Source organism: Vanellus vanellus (genome assembly GCF_965231255.1).
Source record: "Vanellus vanellus genome assembly, chromosome: 7".
Taxonomy (NCBI): domain Eukaryota; kingdom Metazoa; phylum Chordata; class Aves; order Charadriiformes; family Charadriidae; genus Vanellus; species Vanellus vanellus.
This window is the reverse complement of record NC_138912.1, coordinates 5343423-5367327: the sequence shown is the minus strand read 5'-3', so window position 1 is coordinate 5367327 and position 23905 is coordinate 5343423. Positions and strand designations below refer to the sequence as shown.

At 42.7% G+C, this 23905-nt stretch overlaps 2 protein-coding genes across 4 annotated transcripts; both read left to right on the top strand.

Moving 5' to 3' along the window:
• Window positions 1–1682: 1682 nt before the first annotated feature.
• On the top strand, window positions 1683–3289 carry HMX2 (H6 family homeobox 2; the record flags this gene model as incomplete). Its single annotated transcript, XM_082486662.1, has 2 exons — window positions 1683–1959; window positions 2739–3289. 2 exons carry the CDS (start codon window positions 1683–1685, stop codon window positions 3287–3289), a joined length of 828 nt encoding a protein of 275 aa, XP_082342788.1.
• Window positions 3290–4710: 1421 nt separating this feature from the next.
• BUB3 (BUB3 mitotic checkpoint protein) lies at window positions 4711–18187 on the top strand (the record flags this gene model as incomplete). Of its 3 annotated transcripts, XM_082486606.1 has the most annotated exons (9): window positions 4711–4740; window positions 5047–5207; window positions 7327–7521; window positions 8687–8756; window positions 10144–10295; window positions 13386–13544; window positions 14961–15138; window positions 15477–15693; window positions 17720–18187. In XM_082486606.1, exons 2-9 carry the CDS (start codon window positions 5199–5201, stop codon window positions 17727–17729), a joined length of 990 nt encoding a protein of 329 aa, XP_082342732.1. In that variant the 5' UTR covers window positions 4711–4740; window positions 5047–5198. The 3 variants fall into 3 exon arrangements, with proteins under 3 accessions (XP_082342732.1, XP_082342731.1, XP_082342733.1); XM_082486605.1 differs by lacking the exon at window positions 4711–4740 and having other exon boundaries at window positions 4836–5207; XM_082486607.1 differs by lacking the exons at window positions 4711–4740; window positions 17720–18187 and having other exon boundaries at window positions 4836–5207; window positions 15477–15697.
• Between the last annotated feature and the right edge of the window lie 5718 nt (window positions 18188–23905).

The window sequence follows — 23905 nt, the reverse complement described above, 5'->3', positions numbered from 1 at the left end:
ATTGATTTGTATATTTCCATCTCATTCTTTGCTTTCCCCGATTTGATTTTCTTTTTTTTTTTTTTTTGGCGGGGGAGGGGGGAGGTATGTTTTGGAGAGAGGGAACGACCGCACCGGCGGGGGGACGAGGCCATCAACAGCCGGAACCGGGCCTCCTCCGCCGGCGGGGACCCCCGCCCCAGGCGGCTCGGGCAACCCGGGGTTAAAATCCCGGAGCCAGGGCCCCTGCCAAGGCCAAGGGTATTGCACCCGAACACGAATGCGACCAAAAACACCGGGATTTCCGAGCTGGAGCGGCTCTTGCCACTCGCATCTCTCCGTGGGATGCCTCTCCCGCCGTCTCCGGGAGCTGCAGCAGCCCCCCGGTGTTGTTTTCCCGGAGCTGACCCACGGGATCGGGGGGGGTGGGGGGAGGGGGGGGCACTGGCCCAACCAGCCTCAAAACTCGCCCCATCTTCGTTAATCAACGAGATTTCCAGGGGTGGCCGACGGTGCCGGCTGCGGGCTCGGGGGCAGCCCACGGACACGGACACGGGTGGCCCCAGCAGGGAGGGGGGCCGAGGGAGGGGGTACACCGCCCCGGGCAGCCGTCGGAGCTCGGCATCTCCGGGGCAGGCCCGGGGAAAGGGGGGCTCCAGGTCCCCGCAGACGCGGGGCTGGGGGGTCTCTCGGGCCCAGCCGCGGCTCGGTGCGCTCCCGGGGAAGGTGGGGGACCCCGGTGGGGTCCCTGCCGTCGGGCCTTCGCCCCCCGTTCCCTTGGGGGCAGGCGTGCCGCCCGCGGATTTTCCCTTCCAAGGGAAAGAGTGGCGGGGGGAGAGCTGCGATTGCTGTGATTTATTCCCCCCTCCGCCCCGAGGGGAAGAGCCCCATACTCCTGACAAAGTTTATTTGGAAATGCAGGAGGACATCCCCTCCCTCCCTGCTCCCCCCGGCCTTGCAGACCCCGGGAAGGAGACACAGGAGGCATTTCATGACACATTCGTTTATCGGCTGCAGCGCAGCGCAAAACCCCGATTTCTCGAAGGTTTTCCCGGTGCTGCCGAGCTGGCAGCACACTGTAACAGTTTTTTACTTTTTTTTTTTTTCCCCTCTTCCATTAAGCAGAAGGGTAAAGATCCCCGGATATGCACAAGATGTTTATCCCAACACCCCCCCGCCCCTTCCCGGCCGGCATAAGACATTCAGCCCACGTCCGTCACCCATTCGAGGTGGAGGGCGAGGAGGCATGGCGGGAGCTCAGCATCCCTCCCCCGGGGGCGCGGGGTCAGAGTAGCCCCTAGAGCCCCGGGGGCCGCGGTGAGGACCCCGAAGGGGGGGTGGTGGTGGTGTCCCCCCCCACACACCCCCTACCCCCCGGACCCTTCGGGTTTCCAAACTTTCCGTGGCCGCCGCCGCCGTGATTGGCGCGGCGGAGGCCACCTCCATGCAAATGAAGCCCCGCCGCCCGCCGCCCGCAGATCAATAGGGACGCGGGGGAAGGAGCATGCAGTCCGCCTGGGCAGGCGCGGGGAGAGCCGGCAGCGGCACGCCGAAAACACCCCCCCCAAAAACAAACCCCCCGCCGGCTCACCGCAGGCTCCCGGCTCCCCCCCACACCCCCCTCCTCCTCCTCCCGCACCCCCCGGCCCCCCGAGCCCCTCTAAAGCGAGAGCTTCCCTCCTCTGCTTTCTTATGAACCCAGGATGAGCAGCAAAGAAGACCCCAGCAAGTGCTGTCCGGCGGCTGCTCCCATCTCCAGTTTCACCATCCAGTCCATCCTGGGCAGCGGCAGCGCCGAACCCCCCCGGGAAGGCGGCGGCAGGGCGGTCGCCTGGCCCCCCCGCTCCCGGACCCTCTCCCTTTCCTCGGAGGACGAGGAGCCGGAGGAGAGCTGGAAGCATCGCGGCTGCTTCTGCCCCGAGGCTCAGGGCCCCGCCGAGACGTGCCACAAGCACCAACCCCTCAGCTTCACCTGTCTCGGTGAGTACCGGGACGGGACGGGACGGGGCGGACGGGGCCCGGCCCGGCCCCCACCGAGGCGGGGAGGGGGGGGGAATCATGTCCGCACCCTCCCTGCTTTCGGGGCAGAACGAATTTGCGCCGTGCGTGGCTGAATCGGGGAGGAAGGAACTCTGTCAAAAATAGGGTGGCTTCCCTCCCCCCCCTTCCCATCCCACCCGGGGTTGATTCCCCCGAAGGGGCGCGATGCGATGGATAACGCTCGTTTTCTCAGATTCTGCTTATTTACAGCGCTGGGGCAAGGGGGAAGAAGGATGTTTATTTATTCGCATTAATTCTGATTAAATGGTCTGTGAAATGCAATGCTATAAAGTAAAATCTGCCGGATAGGATCTGCTCGTATCGGATAGGAAAACACCCCTAGCCTGGTACTCAGCTGCCTTCACGGAGGCATGTACAGCCACCTGTCCGTCCGTCTGTCCATCCATCTCTCCATCCATCCATCCATCCATCCCTCCATCCATCCACCTCTCCATCCATCCATCCATCCATCCATCCATCCATCCATCCATCCATCCACTCCTCCATCCATCCCTCCATCCATCCGTGCGATGGAGAGACAGGGACAGCCCAGAAGGGAATGGCTTCTCCCGGCGTTGGTGGTGTTTCCCAGCGGGAGCGGAAGCGGCGGGTGCCTGCCCTGGGCTTCCCCCAGCCGGGGCGTGTGGGGAGGGGACTCGGCCGTCGGGGGTTGCCGGTACCGGCCGCCGTGCGACCTCCGCGCTGTCGCTCTCTTGCAGGCAGCGCCAAGGGGAGCGGAGCGGCGGCGGCGGGCGGCGGGGAGCCCCGGGGGCCTTTCCTTTCGCCCCCCCAGCAGGACTGTAAGGAGGAGAAGGAGAAGCCGCTGGCACCCTCCTCGCCCTCCTGCGGGGACCGGCAGCGCGACGGCGGGGACCGGCAGGCCGGTGGTGCCAAGAAGAAGACGCGCACGGTGTTCAGCCGCAGTCAGGTCTATCAGCTGGAGTCCACCTTCGACATGAAGCGCTACCTGAGCAGCTCGGAGCGGGCCTGCCTGGCCTCCAGCCTGCAGCTCACCGAGACCCAGGTGAAGACCTGGTTCCAGAACCGGAGGAACAAGTGGAAACGGCAGCTCTCGGCCGAGCTGGAGGCGGCCAACATGGCCCACGCCTCGGCGCAGACTCTGGTGGGGATGCCGCTGGTGTTCAGAGACAATTCCCTCCTCCGGGTGCCGGTGCCCCGCTCCATCGCCTTCCCCGCCCCTCTCTACTACCCCGGCAGCAATCTCTCGGCCTTACCGCTCTACAACCTCTACAACAAGATCGACTACTGAGCCGCCTCGTCGCCCCACCGCCCCCGTCCCACCTCCGTGCGGCCGCCCCGTCGGGGCCGGGGCCGGGACCGGGACCGGGACCGGGACCGGGGCCGGGGGCTTCGTGTGGGGTCTCGATCCGCCTCCGCGGCGGGGACAGAGGAATGAAACTGATGGGAGGGACGGGCAAACGGAGAGCCCGGGGAGCCGGGGGCGGGGGGGGAGGGCACCCCCCCTTCCTCCCTCCCTCCCCTCCCGCTATCCTGCCACTTGAAAAAAAAAAATTAATTAAAAAAGCGTTATTTCAGATCTGTAAATATTTTTAAAGAAAGAAAGAAAAACAAAAAGAAAAATAAAACGTTTTAAGCCTCGTTTGTAAATTTGCCAGCTCCATCGCGTGCTCCCGCCGAGCGGCCCTGCCCGGGGGGAGGGGGTTCCCCCGGGACCGGGGGGTGCAGCCGGGTCCCGGGCACGGCGGGACCGACTCACGGGAGAGCGAAAACGACGTGTTACTCCGAGGGTTTATTTTTTGCTTTCCTCGCCTTTTGCTCGTTATCTCGTTTCTGCAGGGAATCCCAGGCGGGTCTGTCCTTTCCCGGGCCCGGTTTTGGAAACGGGGACGGTTTTTTCACTGCTTTGAGGAGTATTTTGCTAAAAGCCGCGGTGACTTAAAAACCCCGGACTAACGGGGCTGGCAGCTCCCGGTGAGGGACCCCGGCGCCTCTCCCCGCCCCGGGGCACCCACGGCCGCCTTCCCACGCAGGACGGAGTCAATCGTTCTCAAGAAAAAAAAAAACAAAACAAAACAAAACAAACAAATCCCGCAGCAAAGTGGTATTTAAACGGCGGCTACCGGCTCGGCGGGTCCCGCCGGTACCGAGCGCGGGGGATGTTTGCAGCAGCGATAACAGGGTAACGAAAAAAAAAAAAAAGGAAAAAAAAAAAAGGGGAAAAAGTGAGAAATAAAAGAGCCGAAGGGATAAATGGTTTTCGATGCGTGGGAACGAGACCGGCTGTTCACAGCCGGTGTTTTCAGCCGTAGACCCCGATTTGCAGCCCCGTGCTGCACTTGCCCGGCGGGTAGCGGATGCCCGTGCCGTCGGTCCGCCTTTCGGGCTCTTTTTTGGGAGGGAATAATTGGTATTTCGGGTTTGCCCGTTAACGTTATTACAACCCAGCGGTGGCTGAACCTACGCCCGCAGCACCGGCCTGCCTGGGGCCTGCCTGGGGCCACCGCCGCCTTCTCGTTAGCAGCCGCTGATGATAACGGGACCGTCGGTCCCCTCTCAGCCCCGCCGCCGCCTCACCGCCCCGGCGGACTACAAGTCCCAGCATGCCCCTCGGCGGCACGCACAGTTCCGCTCTTTCGAACTGGCCAATGGCGTGGCGGCGTGGCGCGGCTGGGTGGGGCGAGTGGGAGTGCGCCTGCGCGGTGGCGGTAGTGGCGGTTGTCGGCAGGCCGGAGCGCTGAGGTGAGGCCGGGGGTCGCGCACCGGGGCCCGGGCGCCGTGGTCGGGGACAAGCCCCGGCTCCGGCGCCCGGGCCCCGGTGCCCGGCCTCGGGGGGATTGCGGAGGCTTACGTGGTACGGCTGGGTTTGTGTGGCGGTGTCGCGCTGAGGCGGAGCGGGCGCCTCGGCCTAGGGACGGCCTCCTCTCAGCCGCGCCTGCAGCCGCGGCCTCTCCCGGGGCGTCCGTTTCCCCGGCGGGTGCGGACCCTCTCCGCTGCTACTCTAATTTCTCGGGCCTTTCTCTCACTTTCTTCCTTTCCCGCTCGCAGCATCTCCCGCATCCCGACGGGCTTCTCCGGGACCGGACTGCGAGAGCGAGCGGGCCTGTGGCGCCTCGGTGTTCCCATCAGCCGCTGCTGCTGAGGCGGGAAAAAAGCTTTTCCGTGGCGTTGCGTGGAGCGGCGAGAAGAACTCCTCCAACATGAAAACGGTACTTTTAATGTCTTCTTAGTGAAAGTACGGGCTGGTGGTCCTAATGCTTCCAGCAAAGCGGTCCGCTGTGTTCCAAAGTGGCTAGGCTGGATGATAGAGCGTGCTACGTTAAGAGGCGCTATAAAAGCACTGACTTCTTATCTGTTCGGTAAAAACGAGCTGTTTGGGAATGATGGAATTCCAAAGGTGCGCCCTGCAGTTAAGTCAGCATGGCAGTTTCAGCAGAGTGCATCTTCCCTATAGCATCTTCTTTATGTGTTATCTCTTGCGGTGCTTGAAAATTTTACCGCGACTTCGTTGTTTGGGGTGGGCGTGACAGTTACTGTTGTTTGGCAATCCCGGTTGGGAAGCAGTTGCATTTGTGAAAATGTGCAGAGGTCTTTGTGTTTGTTTTTTTTTTTTTTTTTTGGTAACATGTCAGAATTTAAATATACCCTACCTCTTACATATTTTATAATTTTTCCTGGATTAAAAATAACTTTGGGAGATCCTTCCAGGTTTCTGACGTAACTAACTTTGCTTCCTGGAGTGCTGCTTGTTGATTGCTTTTCGTCTGGTTTGTAACTGTTGTACCGGATGCCTCAAATCCTCATGTTTGTTGCTTGAGTTTTCTGCCTCAAGTAGGCAATGAGCGCATCCAGTCTAATTCTCGTAGCTGTTCTGAATTCCTTTAGATTTTGTCTTTGTGCATCTATCTGAAACGCCGAGGTACATTTCACCATTTAAAGTGTGATGAAGGTGCTGCTGTATTCCCTGTAGTATTCATATATAAATATGTGCAGCAAATTCTCAAGCGTATCTGTCTTTTGCCAAGTATTCCCAAAGCAGAGGTGAAAAAAGGGGTTAAGAAGTTCTTATTTCCAATTCTTAAAAGGTTCTTTTTTTTTTTTTTTTTTTTTTTCCACTTTGTGTTTAAATAGCAGAAATACCACTTTGTGTTTACATAGTGGATAGTTTTTTAAGGGTGTCTTACAGAACACCTACCAAAGCTTCCACTTAGGAAATCTGTCCAGTGTAAGAATGTGTAGTGCTCACATTATACAACTTGATGATTGTTCAGTTACTGACAAGTGCTGAACTAGAATAATTGTGCTCTAAATTTGAACCTTGTCCCAGTTCATCTGCTCATTCTCTCTTGATTTATTCTCAGAGGTCTAATCTTACCTCTGCAGTTGTACATACAAATTCAGGAATGATAGCGTTATGGAAAATCTGAGCTAATTTACTTCTCTGCCCTTTTAGCATAAGGGAAATGTGCTGTTAAGGCTTTTTGAAGCCTTCACAAAAGTTTTGGCAGTTTTTTTGGTGTCTGTATAACAAACAGCCGCTTCTTTCAGAGTGTTTGTAATGTCTGCGCTGTATTTATTCCCAGCTGAAATTTGCTGCTCAAAGCCTCTGCTCTCTTTCTTTGAATTTTTGTGTATATGACTAACTAGTCCTATGAAGTGAGTGCTACCGTTACCTTCAGGGTCACTGATCTGTCACTGAAAAAAAATAAAATATCTTACAATTGGACATATTTTATAGCACTTATGGAAGCTTAAGGATTGGAAAGTTGTGAGAGCCTGAAACTATTTAAAAGATAATCCAATTGCAATTCTTGGAAGTATATGACAGTCATACCAAATCAGGAACAAATCAATTATTTTTGTTGGAGTTTTCAAATCGGATTCCTTTCTGCCTGCATGTGTTTTTTAAAGTAACTTCTTGATGCTCACAGTAATTTATAAATATTTACTTTTAAAAATACAGCCACATACATAGTAGCATGGGGGAAAAAAAACCCCAACCATTTGTAAGTAATGATATATAAGCTTATAGATGATCATCATAATAATAAAAATACTTTTGATACTGTTTATTCCATGTTATATTTGATATTTACATTTAAAAGCTCTCTATAGGGGGAAGAATTTATTGAGGTTTTGGACAAGGTTTAGCATCTTGAAATTTAGAGAGTTTGTCAGAAATCTGAGTGTTCTGAACTTCTGTGTAAAAGGAAGTAGACCAGAAAAGTTTACTACAAGTTATGTTTAAGATGGATCAGTTAGCTAACTTGCTTGGCTTATGTTCTTCTTATTACTAAAATTGTCTGTGCTTTATTGTCTTTTCTTCAGATGACGGGATCAAACGAGTTCAAACTAAATCAAACTCCAGATGATGGTATTTCATCAGTAAAGTTTAGTCCAAATACATCTCAATTTCTGCTTGTTTCATCCTGGGACACAACTGTCCGGCTCTATGATGTTCCTGCCAACACCATGAGACTCAAATATCAACATTCAGGAGCTGTTCTCGACTGTGCTTTTTATGTAAGTGTGTGAGGTGTTTTTTTTTTTTATTATTATTTTATAGACATATAGTGCCCAAGGAGGTACATAAGAAATTGTCAGTTCCTGAAATTAAAGGGATAGTGAAATCCTACCCGAAATGTAGGTTAAAAAAAATAGCTTACTTCTGCCAATTATTCTTCTTTTAATGAACGTCATTCTAGTTCTAAATATAGACATTTCCTGTGAAGGCTGCAGGCACTCAGGTAACTTACTTCTGGTAGAAGTGGTAGGCAAAAGTAATTTGAGCTGCCTTTTGCTGTTTCTGCAATGCTATGGTAAATTGTTTGTGTGTTTCTTGCAAAGAGTTATACTGGTGGTATATAGCCAGAAATCGTTATTCATGATAAACACCTGTAGTCTCCTAGTGTTTTCTTTTTAACTGTCTCATACTATTTTGGTTTTGGGTTTTTTTTTGAAACTTGACATTGTTCTAAGTGAGCCGTTTACTGGATACTTGATTTCTGTATTTTTAATACACTGGATTTTTAAATATGAATGGTTTAAGTTTTTGGTGCCACTTTCTTGTTTTGTGTGGTGGTTGTTGGTGTGTTGTTTTTTTTTAAATAGAAGGTTTCAGTTAACATAATCTTTTTTTGCATTGTATTCTGGCATGTCCTCCAGTGACCTGGTAGTGATGTGTTACTGAATGTTTTAAGGATCAGTTTAAATTTTTAATCCTACTTGTGCCTTTTTCACCGAACATTTTATCACATGGCTAATATCGTGCTGTGGATCAACACACGGGTTCTCAAAAGGTTTCTAGTTTCCGAAGGGATATGCTTTGATTAGGTGGAAATAGGTTAGGTTAGTGGTTGTTTAAAAACAAGCATTATGTGTTTTGCTGTTATAGAAATAGAAATTGTTTGATATAGCCTCTAACTGCTTTTGTTTCTTTTTAGTTTTACTTTTAAATAATAATAAAAAAAATCTGTATAGCTTAAAGTGCTTTACTTAAGCATTTTGTAAAGCTTTTGTCATCTGCCTGTTTAGATCTGGGCTGGTTCTTAGCCCTTGTGTCTTAATTCATTCCCATCTTCCCAAAACTGTTGAAAGGAAGTCCTGTGTTACGAGCCTAGGAATTTAAATGTATAGCAGCCAGGGAAACTTAAGGCATGTCATAAGTTGAAATTTTTTTACTTTATAGGATCCTACCCATGCCTGGAGTGGAGGGTTAGACCAACAATTGAAAATGCACGATCTAAACACGGACCAAGGTAAGCAGATTGAATTCTGCAAGTGGTCTCAACAACTGGCCTAAGCTTCAGATTTATATACTTGCATGAGTGAGTTTCAAGTTTTTTAGATGGGGGATATTTGCTTTAAGTAGTAGCCTCTATTGATTTAAGTTGTCAGTGTTCAGCAGTCTCCTATGCTATGCAGCCCTTTCTTATCACCGAGGCACTGAACAAGGCAGTATTCCTCACTGTGTAATTGAATATTGTGCTATAACACCTTTAACAGAAGGGCCGAATCTGTTGCCGCTAAACTGAGGTTTAAACTTTTCTGGTGATGAATATTTATTGATATATTTCTTTTTTATTTAAAAAATAAATGGAAATGGAAGGAAAATGGAATGGAGGGAAAGGAAATAGCTATATACTTGTCACACTGTCGATATAAGGTTCACATCACATGTGCCTTTATCTAGCAGAATAACTAGTGGCCCTAATGAGCACTACCCAAAAGCATGGAAGTGTTTGGCTGTTTGCCAGGAAGTTTGGTAGATACTTGTTGTAGGATGTCTTGAATTGGATTTCTGAGGATAATCCTGCTCTGCCATAGGCTACTGTGTCTCAGTTAGGGGTAATTAGCCAAGATGAACTAAAAATGAGCATGTTATTTTTCAAAAGTTTGTGGTTTAGACATACTTAGAAGGATCTTTCGCATGTATGGCAGAATGTATATAAAGCTTTTGCTTTGTCAAACATCATGGTCTTATACTATGTTTTTTTCTAACAAACATTGCTCGAAAGTAACAGCTCCAGTGCCTCATTGGTGCAAAATAGGGAGCTAGTTTGTTGAACTTTTTTGTGTGTTTGTATGTGTGTTAAAGAGAAAAGCAAATCTCAGCCTGAGACAAACGTCACCAGAACCAGCCAACAGCCAGGGCTTGACAAACTTGTGTGTGTAGTAATGTTATGAAAGAAGTCAAGTAATTCTGTTATAGATGACTTTCTAGGAGTGTTTGTGTTAACTGAATATTTTTATTAATATGTAATATTAATTCCTTTCTTTTATCATAATATCAATATATACGAGCTTAAGTTGCTTTCTGTATTAGCATCTGCGTCACAGGTGATGATACCATTTGATACTGAGCACTTCTTTATACTACTGAATGTGGCTGCCTAAAATTCTTATCTTCCTTTCGTAATCTCAGGAGACATAAGTTTAAATTTAACGTTTCTGATCTTTGCAAAAGTTATGCTTCTGAAGGCTGAACTATCACTAAAGGGACTGCTAGCATATCAGTATACCTGTGGGAATGTCAGAAAATAGTGTTTGTACTGCAGTAGTGTGTCCTTTTCTTAATTCTTTATTCGACACATTTTGACTGTTTGCAGAGCCAATAAAGTTACAATATACTGTATTTTCTTACAGAAAACCTTGTTGGTGCTCATGATGCTCCTATCAGGTGTGTTGAGTATTGTCCAGAAGTGAATGTCATGGTGACTGGAAGCTGGGATCAAACAGTGAAGCTGTGGGATCCCAGAACTCCGTGTAATGCAGGAACCTTCTCTCAACCTGAAAAGGTATGTACTGGGTGCCGTATTCTAGGTGATACGTTCAGTGACTGGTTAAACATTGCCGTACAGGACACTGTCTTAAACTTAATTGAATTCAAAAAGTTATATTTAATGGTTTCTAAAGTGTGAAAATGTTGCATTTTTAAACATTGATATTCAGAATATATTGCGATTTTAGGTTAAGGCATTGAGTTTTCATCAATAGGAGAGTATAACTTAATTTTTAGCACTTGGGGTGGACCAAGTTCTTGTAATTTAAAACAAATTTGAGGAAGGAAAACCTAACAAAACCAGCATGTGAAATTGATGCGGTCATTAATAATCCTTGGCTTAATTGTAACATGCACTATCGATTTCGTTAAATGCAAAGGTTTTTAGATGTATCGGATCCTATCACTTTTGAAATGTGCATAGAGATATAGTAGGAGGCCCTTTACGTTGCCTGAAATAATATTTTGGTTTTTTTTTCACTTGTGTTAAAAGATTGAACAGAATTGCTTGTATTGTAATTTACCTGTCATTGGACTAATGCCTAATAAATTCAGACATTCTCCTAATACTAAAATCCTGTGTTAATGAGAGACGAAGAGAAATGAGGTAAAATGTAGTGTCTTAAGCTTTTTCTAATGGTTATGTGGTGTGTTGATCTTCATACTGTTTACAATGGTGTCATTGAAAGAATTATAGAACAGTAATTTCTGGGTTTTTTTTTTTCATAGACTTCTAAAAACAGGCTGAGTTGCTGGATAATTTTACATATGAATATTTTTCTTGCCTATACCTTTTTTAAATTTCATTTAGCTCTATCGCATTGTACTGTCAAGTCATAATTATGAGCCATCATTACATTCCCTGTTGCATCTAAATAGCTATTACTTTTGTTACAACACAGCTGAATCTACTTCTGGCAAGACCTTTGTTCAGAATAAAGTAATTGCATTATTTCTAGTTTTGATTTATAGTTGTATGTAGCATGTAAAGAACTGTGATAAATTGCTGACAGAGTATCACATACTGGACAGCCCCAGTGAATCAAGCTGCTTATTGGTTCAGCAAGGTTCATTATGTCATTTTTTTTAATACTGCCTTTGATAAATGTGTACACCTACTCAACTGCATGACAATGGTTTCATTTGATTTATGATTGTGTGGTGTAGAAAGAATACTTGCTATACAGGTGTGACATCAGTTTGTAAAGAAGATTTAAGATATTTAATGTTCTTTATGCCTTTGTCTCCTTGCATGTATACAAACACATTTTATATAATATTAATATTTTTGGATCAATTTTTACATCAATAATGAAGGGAGATTTAAAAAACTGTAATCTTAAAGTATGTAACTACTGTTGACTCCAAGTTTTCTTGACCTTTTTATATGTAGGTGGGTTTTGGCAGTTGGGATCATCAGAAATTTTAGGCAACTCCTGTGTGAACACTTCAGACATTTCCCATCTTAAGACCTCAGTCTTAAGAGGAAAGTTCAATAATCCCATTTTAGAGCAAGAATGCACGCTGAAGGGATGTGGATTGGTTAAAGAAAGTTTTTTTTATATATGTATGTATATATGCACACGTATACCCCCCCGTCTGTCTGCTTAGTTTTTTTATTAGAAATTAACTTTTTGAAAACGCAATTTCTACAGAAATGCTTATAGCAAATGAAGAGAAAAGTTGTTGTATCCGATATTTCAGTGCAATTTTACCAGAACCAAATAGATTTATTGGGCTTTATCAGAGAACCAGAAAGTGAAACTAGGTGCTTGAGTGAAACTTTACAAGCACATGCCAAAAGTAAATTGAATCCTTCTGGCAGCATACCAGATCTCTTGCACTTTTGGTTCTTGATCTGAGGTATGTACAAGATCTGTTTCCTATGTATTTAGCTGCATTAGATCACTTCTGAAAAAGCTCATTCTTACAGTGTGCTCTTGTTAGCAGCTCAGTGACAGGACAGCTATAGGTAGCTGGATTCCATCTTGCTTGCGTATCAACAACTTGTAATTCATTTGGTAGTACAGAGTTTTTGACTGAGCCTTTTTTCTTGTTCTTATTTTAAACACGTTTCCAGATTAACTGCATCCCAAGTAATAGTTGGAAACACAATGATTTATATGCTAAGTATTTTAATGAGAAATTTGATAAACAAAAATTAGAACCCCTGAGCCATTTTTTGGAGTAGAGTTGAAATTCCAAGCCGTAGTCTTTTTTTTAATGATGTCAAGTGCATTGCTTCCTTCAATTTCACTTAGTTTTATTAAAGCATACGAAGTACTGTTGTTTTTTTTTTTTAATGATTCCTTGGCAATTTATTTCTCGTTATTAACATGAAGCTCAACTTGAAGTATTCTGTTTAAAAAGAAAAACACATGATTACCGGATGGAGAAAAAATGAAAAGAAAATCTGTGAAGTGGTACTGTAGGACTAAACTGCAGGTTTATGACTTGATAGTGGGGAATGCAAGCTGTGCATACCAAACAAAGATGATTTCCAGTGTCTACACCCCTCCTTTTCCCCCTGTTACTTTGTATCTGTTTTGCTCTTGACTTGAAATATCTAATGAATTTAATACTTGAAATAATTTTTGAGTAATAATACTGATTTCTCTTTTGAATCACACAAATACTTCTGTACACATGTAGCATTTAGAAGATGGGTAATACTAGCAAAAGAAATCTTTTGTGTGGAAGATTTATTTAGTTATCACTGAGATCTGGAGACTGGTAACTGAACAAATGTGCTTGAAATTTAGCATTGCTCAAGTGCATATGCATATTAAATTTTTTTATTTTTTAATTTGCTAAATTAGTTATATGTAGTATGATGCTGTGTTGGGCTTGATTTTTCCGGGTGTGCTAGGGTACAGAATTCAGGGTGAGCTTTTGAAATGCTACATCAGTGTCTTATCACTAACCAGCTGCACACTACTGCTCTTTATCCCAAATTTGAGTTATAAATTGAAGCAAGCTAAAGACTGTAGCTACAGACTTTATAGTTACAGAGGTTATTGTATATTGCTGACACTTTATTTTGTACGGTGAACAACTGATATCCAGGCTGACAAGTGTTAAATATTGTCTTTTTTTTTTTTTAAAGGTCTACACGCTTTCTGTGTCTGGAGATAGACTAATTGTGGGGACGGCAGGTCGGAGAGTGCTGGTGTGGGATTTACGGAACATGGGTTATGTTCAGCAGCGAAGAGAATCAAGTCTGAAATACCAGACTCGCTGTATCAGAGCGTTTCCAAATAAACAGGTATGGGACTCATGTCAGTAATTGCATTCCTGCTGAATATTTTTTAGGAAAAATGGTAGTCTATTTTTCAAGTTTTCTGCGTATTTCTCTCATTTAAAAAAATTTCTGGTCTTCAAAGTTTCATAATCAAACGCTGGGAAGGCGGGGGGGGGGGGGATGGTGTTGAGGCTCCTTGTTCCAGGTTAACTGGTTTAATAGTGTAGCTTAGGAATGTTTGCCACTGACTTACCGGCATATTATGTTTTCATTTTTTTTCCTTGTGTTTTGTCTTTTAAAAAATAACCTATTTAATGCATCACAATGACGTGTGGTTAAATAACAAAACAAACACTGATTCCCCAAAGTTGCAGTAGAAGAGAGGAAGACAGACTTGGCAGTCACTCAGCAGTCTTTATGCATTGTAGCCTGAGGTTCTTCAACAGGCTGTGAACAGGGGCAGGATTAAAACTATATGAATGTAACTTTATATTTTCTTTTTTTAGCTCTGAGTCTGTGTCATGCACTCAAGAACCCACGATCAGTTATCTAGGGGGGAATTGTACAATTTCGATGATCATACAGCCGTTCTGTGTGGGTTAACATAGAGAAATACCGCAGATACACTTTCTGAAGTAAAGCAAGAAGATTAGCTTTTTCTGACAAACTAATTTGGGAGTTTTCCCGTGTAAGTAGTGATAGTACAGGAATTGCAAGACCTAGTTACTTTTTCTTGAACTGGCATGAATGCTTTGTCCATTTTCAGTTCTAGTTATAGAAAAACAAGCTGATCTTCCAGATTGTATTGTATTATGGATTTTAAAGAACCTTGCTATAGCTAGATATCATTACAATCCTACTTCTGAAAAGGTCTATTATGGGCTTAACTTGGAAGTTATAATAAGCATCTCAGGTTGCTCTAAGTCAGGACTGTAATTAACTGGATAAGTGGACACCACTTATAATCAAGTTTCACTGAAAATACTATTTCAACTTGAGTGTTTAGTTGCTAGTATAATGCTCTGAACTAATTTTAATGTAGTTCTGAAACTAAATAGTCCCGTGAGTGTCTCTAATATTTGGGATATTTAGGCCCTGGGGGATAGATGGGCAAATACAAGGGGTTCTCAAATTTTAATTTTTTTTCCCCAAATCAACTTGTGTTTGGATCTGCAGGGGGTAATTAAAAGCCTCACTGTCAGCTTAGAACTATAATGGAATGAGAATCTCTCAGAAAGCTTTTTTTCTGCATTACTGCTTTTGTAGAAGCAGATTTTGTTGATGATGCCATGGGTCAGTGGTAACAATTTCTGTTTGTACACAGTTTAAGACTGTTTACTTTTCATTTATTTGAATTAGAGGGGTATAAGGTAAATTGTATTGCAACATCTTTTCTAGTTGTAAACTTTGAAAATGTGTATCTTCAAATTTTTTTGGTAGGGTTATGTTTTAAGTTCTATCGAAGGCCGTGTTGCGGTGGAATATTTGGATCCAAGTCCAGAAATCCAGAAGAAGAAATATGCATTCAAATGTCACCGTTTGAAAGAAAATAACATTGAGCAGATTTATCCAGTTAATGCTATTTCTTTCCATAATGTCCACAACACGTTTGCTACAGGTAGAGTAGATACTAAATTTTTTATAACACTTGCATCAATTCCTTTAGTTGGGATTTAAACAGGTCAGCCTTTACTTCATATGCCTTTACTTTTTAAGCATTTAAATTGTATTTCTTGCAATGAGCAGAGTTTTTAAATTATTTGATGCAATGAGAGTTAATTGCTGTAACAGGGATTTTGGGAAATACTCATTATGCTCTTCACTGAATTATACAACTCTGCATAACCCTGTGTTTTTACTGACAAAGTAATTCTAGGTAGTTTTCTCTCTTCCTTTTTTTTCTTGCTGTTTTCCCAATTATAATTTACAAACAGTTTTTTAAAAATTAATTTTCAGGAGGTTCTGATGGATTCGTAAATATTTGGGATCCGTTTAATAAAAAGCGGCTGTGTCAGTTCCATCGGTATCCCACAAGCATAGCATCACTTGCCTTCAGCAATGATGGAACTACCCTTGCAATAGCTTCTTCATATATGTATGAGATGGATGACATTGAACATCCTGAAGATGGTATCTATATTCGCCAAGTGACAGATGCAGAAACAAAACCTAAGTGAGTATGCTTCACCTGTATTTGAGCTTTTCTGAGCATTCATCCCAAGATTTATTAATTTTCCTAAATTCATGAATAGCATTATTGATGCCAGTAGATAGTGCAGCTTGACAGTAGGGTTGGTTTTGATTTTATCTTGTTCGCCCAAGCTTTCAATATCCGTAGGTTGATAGACGTCTGATGGATAAAATTGTGCCCAGTTGTTTAGTAGGAGAAGAATGTCAAACTCTTATCCTTTTTGAATAGGTGCTATTATATGAAGCTGTGGAGTTATTGCTAGCTCATTGCTTCAAGAATTAAGCGAAGAATTCAAGAATGATTTATTTAAGTAAATGTTACTGTGTTGGGATATTTAAAACTTAGAATTAATGAAATCTTTACACACTGAGTATGCACCCAGCTGTCACAGCCAGAAGTAAATCTAGATACTGTTCTAGGAAGGTTGTATAAAACCAAGGAAAAGCTTTCTCGGTTCCCGTGTATTGGAGTTTGCTGCAGCCCTCTGATAACACACTTTTCTATCATTGTTGCTGTCAAAATGGGGCAAACTGATTGATGGAGGTAAAAGATTTCTGTTAAGCTTTGGCATGAATGTTACGTAGAAAAATTGCCATCACAGTGCAGACTTGCACTACTCTTCATTATGCTAGCACAGGAGCAGTTGTTTTTGTTTTCAAATTCCTGTGGTTTGTCATTGCTATTTTCTGTTTTTTTTTTTTTTTTTTTTTACTTCTATTACTCAAACTGTTACAGTTTATCTGGTTGTCTCCATTATTTAGTATCTAAGTGGCTACGTAAATAGACACACAAGTGATCAAAGTTCTTGAGGTTTAAAACCTCAAGACCTTCCCTCCCTTCCTTAAGTGACTTGTGTTTTGCTTCGGAGCAGCCATTTTATTGCTGTGGAGATGTGAGGTAGAAGTTACAGAAGAATTAATATACCATTTCTCACTTGGAGTTGTTTGTTTTAAGAAAATTTTGATACCCATGGAAAATAAAACCAGAGCTATTTCACTATTTCTGGGGCTTTCTCAATTAAAAAAAAAAAAGATGATAATTCATAATTATTTTTAAAATCAGTTTGTGCTTGTGACATACGTTTGGGAGGGTGAAAAAAAAAAAGGTGATAAAAGAATACTTGCTGCTATGAGTTTTGTAACAGTAAGCTGCTTTCAGTTATTTTTGTTCATTGCTAGTTAGGGTTGCTAATTCTGTAGATGCTTCATTCTGCCGTATGAGGAGGTTAATCTACAATTAAACAATATTTCCTCTTGGCCCTCCATTATTTTCTGAAACAGATGGTTCATCATTTCCTGGGCTGTTAAACACAGCAAGGTTAAGGTTAGACTCTTGGGAATCAGCTAGTTTTGAATCTTATTAGGCTGTAGAAGGAAAACTAATAAGAATACTCCTTAATATCATTTTGTGACTGTAAACAATTATTTATTAGCAAACAATTGATCCCAGAAGGGCAAATTGTTTGAGTCAGTAATGAGCTGAGAAAAGACAGAGCATATCTGTGTATTTGGAAAATAATTGTAACGTAATTGCAATGCATTTAGACAGGCATCTTTTTGGACCTGTTTCTATCTTTAAATGAATTTCTGAAAACATTAACAAGGTTTATATGCTTTTCTGACATTTACAAGTTGCTTGTGCCAACCTTAGGGCACTAAGAATGATGCATATATTAATGTTACAGTAGTGTGAGTCATCTCTGGTTTATTCTAAAAATAAGTTACTTAGGACAGAAGACTAATAGTTGTTTCATAGTGGTCTTTTGCATATTAATTTGGATCACAGCATTTCTGCACGATGCATTCTTAAATGCATCAAGGTGGTGCCATATTACATATAGAAAACGTGGCAAGATCAGCTTTTTGACCACTAAGTTGTTATATATTGTATCTTGATACAAATGATGGTGGTCTTTCTACACATATCTGCTTTTACAGACTGTTGAATGTTCTACCTGCTTATGATTACTCTAAATATTGCTTGCTGAAATGCAGTTTGTTTATTCCAGGTCTACTTAGAGGTCCACTTAGACTTCTGTTGATACTTCTCTACGAGAGGTGCCCACCTGCTCCTAGCAAGACTAAACTAAGCCAATAGAAGTGAGAAGAAAAATCTTTGTACTAATGTTGTTTTTAAGGAAGAAATATTTGTTTGTATATTGTAGTATGTCTTAATCTGTCTGCTTATAAGGGTAGTGAAACTGTTTTGTTTGTGTTGTCTGTAGGTAAATTAGTTTAGTTCAGTCCTGTAGGCAACTTTGCGTATACTTTTATAAAAATTCACACGTTTTGTAGTATCTAATTATGAAAACTTCCAGTGGTCTCAATTGTTCAATAAATATCTGTAGTTTTCTTGAAAACAAATACTCTGTGTAATAACCTTTTACTGTTTGTGAAACAAATATTAAGACCAAACCTTTAAGTTGCAAGAATTCTTGAGTTCTCGATCTTCCTGATGAAAAATTTCTGAACCTTTCGTCTTTTTCCAATGAGAGGAACTGGGACTTCTTTCATTACTTGGGGGTGTTGGCTCTCCAGGCAATGTTTTCACAGGTCTGGGAAAGCCTAGAGTTGTATCAGGTGGGCTTATTTATCTCAATGACTTGGTCGTTACTGGAGAGCAATTAACTGTTGCTGGAGGAAAGAACTTGAACATGTGCTACTTTTTTTTTTTTCTCCACATACTGCATAAAAGCCTAAAATTAATGGTGCCTGGGAAGAATTGAGCGTAGACGGGAGCAAATGTAGAGTTTCATCCTATAGCTAAGTGGTCTGTTCCAAGCCTGTAGATCTGACCTGGTAGCCCAGGGTTTATGGAGTAAAAGTGGAAAGGTAGAAAAGAGGAGTTTCCCCAGAGTGGAAATGTCATTCTGGCCACAAAATCCATGAAAATATGCTGTTTCTCTGAATGTCTTGTTTGCCCTACTGCCAGTTGGTAAGAAGTCTGATATGTATCAGGATTTTTTTTTTATCAGTCTGATATGTATCAGATTTTGTATCAGGATTTTGGAGCGGGGTGTGGGTGTGAGAAGATGCTTGAACTTGGACAAATTAAAAATTTCTTAGGAACATAGTATTAGAGAAACAACTTAGGCACTGTGTGTTTTGTTTTTTCTAATCGGGAGTGTAGATCTGATCAAACCTGCAAATCCATCTTCTGCTAAAAAGGATATAGTCAATGTTGCGCATTCCTGACTGGCTTGTGGAAATAAAGATAAATGCTTTCTGATTACTACCACCAAGAAAAGCCATCTCATCCAACTCTGTTTGCAGAACAGTCAGACTGCTCTCTTAACAGTAGCTTGTGTCGGGTGTTTGGAAGGGCTTAAGTATTTACTTTGTAGTGAATAGTGAGGAACAAAACTCTGGTGAGGTTTATCAAAGATGATTAAGGTGTGGGTATTTTGGAGGGGTGACTGGATTCATGCTTTACTCCTGACTTCTGTTCTGAGTTATCAGTGCCTGCATAGCCAGTGGGAGTACTTTATTACTGTTAAGAAAACAAACTTGCTGACAACAGAAGCAGTGACAGATCGTTCCAAAGAAGGTGGTGATGGAGAGGAAGCTGGGCTCTGTGTGTGCAGAAAGTGAACAAACTTGAGCTGCTACCAGGTAGACGTAGTAAATGAGTTGGATGTGGAATATTTTATAGTTTGTCATGAGCTAGATATGGATTCTTTGGTAATATGAACCATATTTGGTGGATTAGAAAAAAAAAATAAAGGTCTCCCTGAATTAAATATGAATAATGCCTTCACTGGAGTAGCATTCAGCCTCTGTTCTCAGATGTGCACCATCCCTGTTTCTTCACATTTTACTTGCCTTTTCTCCATTGCGGATACATGACTCCCTTGTTGGGCAAAGGTTGAATTTTTTATGTTAACTTAGGGAGTGATGACCTCATGGTGTTTCGGTTGGATTTTGTTTGGTTGTTTTTTTTTGAGGAATGAGTTGATACATAGGGTCTGGGGCCTAACCATGGGAACCAAAGGTTTCTGTGAGAATGACTAGCAAAGAAATAGTAAGCCAGATCCCTAGTTTGGGGGATAACACAGAATCTGCTGTCCCAACCTACAGTTAAGAACACTCAAGCATTCTAGGGTCCCAGACCACAATGTGTATGGGTGTGCAGGTTTAAATACAATTTGCAGAGCAAACATACACAATATTTGTTGTTGCTGTCTCTTCTCAGCTGAGAGTATAATATTACAAAATACAAGCTGGAGCCCACAAAAGAAATTATTTTCCTGTTACCTGGTAGCACAACAGTGACTTTGCTTGTGGAGAAAAGAGACTTGAAGTGAGGATGGGTCCAAATAAATAAAGTGTGGAGGCAGAAATAGGCTGGAATTGATGAAAAGGTGGCTTAGTGATGGTGTGGAGAATGGAACGTGTGAAATGAAGAAAGAATAGAGTGGAGAGTTACAGGGGTAGAACTGTGTAGAACAAAGTGAGATAAGAGCTAGAGAACATAGGAGAAAACTAAGAACCTGGGGCATTCCAAATACTTCGGTTAACAAAGTAGACACATAACATAGCCTGGAAACGATGCCATCTGTGCAACTTTTCGTTGGTAAATATCATAGGAAAAAAAAAAACTGTTAATGTTTGATGTACTGAGATCTGCCTGCTTCAGTGGATGAAGGTAGCCCAAGATATGTAAGAAGAAATGGACTTACTTGAAAATGGTAGGAAAATTCCTTGTGGTGTGTCGGTGTTTTTATGTAAATGCTTGAAACAACCAAGACCCTGTAGAAAATGGTGAGGCAGCTGGGCATAACAGAGAAGAGAAACATTGGTCAGGGCTACAGCTTTGTCTATGTGTTAGGTACGAATATCTGCAGTTGGAATACAGGTATTTCTTTTACAAGATTAATCTTCCTTTTATTAGCTCTTTTCTAGAAATGCAGGTCAAGGCAGAGGTTCATAAGCTGGAGGAATCATGAAACAAGCCTTTTCTGACCTATATAACAAGCAGCTGAACAAAGAGGATATACTGACTCTTGATCAGAGGAATTGAGATCTAAAAAAGCTCCTTAAGTCATTGCTTTTTGCACGGTGTTGAGGGCCATACAGAAAACATGGAGTCATAGCCGTCATTCTAATAGAGTCATCAATCACCATTGACTTCTTGCAGCAAAAAAATATGGGTTGTCTCTCACAAGAGCCTCATAACACTGTGGTATTAGAAGCCAAGTGGCATCTGTGCCCTGAATGTTACAAAAGCACGCTGGTAAGTGTACTTTTTTTTTTTTCTGTTGGCCAGTACTTCAAGATAATCAGTGTATGGTTACTCCACATAGGGCTGGAGCTCTGCCGCATCTCAGATGTATGTTTTGTGCTGCTGCTGCAATTATATATTAAAAAAAATGTATCCTTTAGATGGGTGTTTTCCCAAGCAAAACCAGTCCCTGCTCTGAGTTCAAAGCTGAACTCTGAGCTCTGAATGCGGAGACTTAGTGATGCCGTTGAGAATGACCTTTCCAAAACTGTGTAGGTATTGCTAGCTCCATCTTCCTTAAATATCTCACACTTTTCTAAGCATCTAGTAGTTTTTTACTGCCTTGAAAATTAAGGATTTTCTGTAGTTGGAGTCATGTAGTTGCTCAGTTCAGGAGTAAATCAGCTGGTGCATCTGTTAGGATAGATGCCCAAAAGCTGGGTGTTTCTACTATTGGATGCTCTTGCAAACATTGGCCTAGATGACACGTCCACCATCAGTGATTGGTATTAGTGGTCTGGAGCAGAACCTATTTCTTTTGACTAGCAGACATCTGTTCTGGTGATTACACCATTAGCTGCTTTTATGTTGTTTAGTATAATCATAACCACAAGGCTAGTAATTTTTTAGTCAATATGCAACTGATACAACTTCTAGTCCTGCAGCAATGTGGCGTTTGCTTTGAAGTGTGTCAGGTTCCTTTGTTCAAAATAGTATTTAAGTGATACTTTGTAATACGTTTGGATATGTAGAATTTAGAAACGAAAAGTCAAATACAGGACTCGCCCACATATTCTTATAACTAATATGCTAAAGGCACTTCCTGTGAAATATGTCTTATTTCACATAAGACTACATGTACGGCACTCTGGCTATATCCTACATTTTCCTATACCATGAAAAGGTTTGGATTTGCTAACGCATGATAGCGACACGGGGGATGTAATAGGTCTTCAGAGTCTCCTGTGATTACCTGCAAAGTGGAAGGGAATAAACTGTTCTCCATGTCCACTGGGACTGGGACGAGGCATAATGAGCTTAAATTGCAGCAGAGATTAGTCTGGACATTAGGAAAAACTTTCTAAGTGTAAGGATGGCTAAGCCCAGGAATAAATTGCCTGGGGAAGCTGCAGCGTCTCCATCTGTGGAATTTCTCAAGCGCAGGTTAGACGAGCATCTGCCGGGAATGCTGTGGTTTTAACCGGTTCTGTCTTCGGGCAGGAAAGATGAGCTTGTACCGATTGTACTTATGGTTGTGTGCTTCTCAGTTTGTCTCTGACCATTCATTCATCTGGCATTGCCCCTGTTACAGCAAACTGGTATTCTTTGTAACCAAGGCAGCGATTCTTATTTATTTAAAACTTCTAAATTCTTAAACTAGCTTTTATCTTCCTCCGTGGCCCACACCACCATTAGCAGACGAACTCATTTCAGCTCTGAATCCACCCGTGCTCACCAGCTTACCCCATCAGCGTGCCCTGGCACGCTGGAGCTTTGCTGGCGAGAAAGCTCTGCAGAACTGTCCCAGCGAACAAGACCATCATACTTCTTAAATTCAATGTCTGTATTCATTCTGTAGGCACTTCTGAATTTGTATGTGGTTAATAAAGCGGATTCTTATTGGCTATATAAGTATATTGTTTACATCAATCTCGTGATGATTGTAGTTTAAGGTTGCAGGTAGCTTCACCATCAGCCGGCACTGAGCAACTCTTGTACCAGTGTAGCACGTAGTCGTATATTTTAATCAATTCCCCACCTACAGAAACCCACTCTGTTTTTTTTTGGTAAAAACAGAACAAGGTAGCATGAAGTAAAACTAAAGCTGTTAATTGATTCACTTGTGCCCAAAGAGTTCCCAATAATTAAAGTAAGCGAGGGTTGCTTTTCCCTGCTTGTGTGTTTTCTGCAAACCACCGCTGTTCTGCAGAGACAACAACGCAACAAAGACAACAATTGCCTTATTCTCAGCACTGCACAGATGTGTTGTAAGAAATGATCCTGGCTTGAGAATTTGCTCTCTAAATAAATAAGACAGCCAAAGGTTGAGAGAGAAGAATATTCTCATTCCACAGATGTCAACAAAGGCACAGAATAAGGAAGCAAATTTCCTTGTCACAGAGCAAAAGCAGGACCTGAACAGATTTCTTGAATCCTTGCTCATGTAATTGGTTTAATTTTTTGCCTCTGCTGTAGACTTACTGTGGGGAGTTATTTGAGTTAATCTTTTTTTATTCCTGTGATGTAATTTCTTTTGTCAATCGAACAAACAGTGCTTCTGAGTAAAGGTAAATGAGACCAAATTGTTAAAGGAGAGTTAAAACCCTTAAATGAATCTTCTTAAATGCAAATTTTTCTTATACGACGATACAGTATACGCTATTGTGTTGATATATAGTGGTGCGAAGTAGCATAAAGAGGTTCCAATAGAATATAAAGACTTATTTTATTTACTACTTTAGTGAAGGATAGATGTAACAGGGTGAAAGTAGAAAGCGCAAGCATTTTTAGAGGTTATGCTTTGAAAATTAATAATAAAATGTGCCATCATGTTTCTACATAGTATTATCTATGCAGGAAAAAAAAAGTATAATTCAGGCCCTGCAAATCAAAGACTATTAATTAAGAAGTATTAAGTAGAGAATTTGCAATGTGCTTTGTAAAGCTCAAAAAAAAAAAAAATTGCGGAGCTGTAGCCTGTGCAGCAGACAAAAGAGTGGAGACATTAAGAATATATATATATATATATATATTTTTTTTTTCCCTTTACTATGTTCCACACCCTCAGTTGCTAATGTCTTTACTGATGAATCGGTTTTCTTGTCCCACACAGACATTTCATGTTCTGCTGGGGAGTTGGTGGCTGCAGTTGCTGCGCTGCCACATGTGCAGCTTCGGCTTTGTGCCTTGTGGGGTGCTCATCCCCTGCTACAAAGTTGTTGAGAAGCTGCAGGTATATTTTCCCTGGAAACAA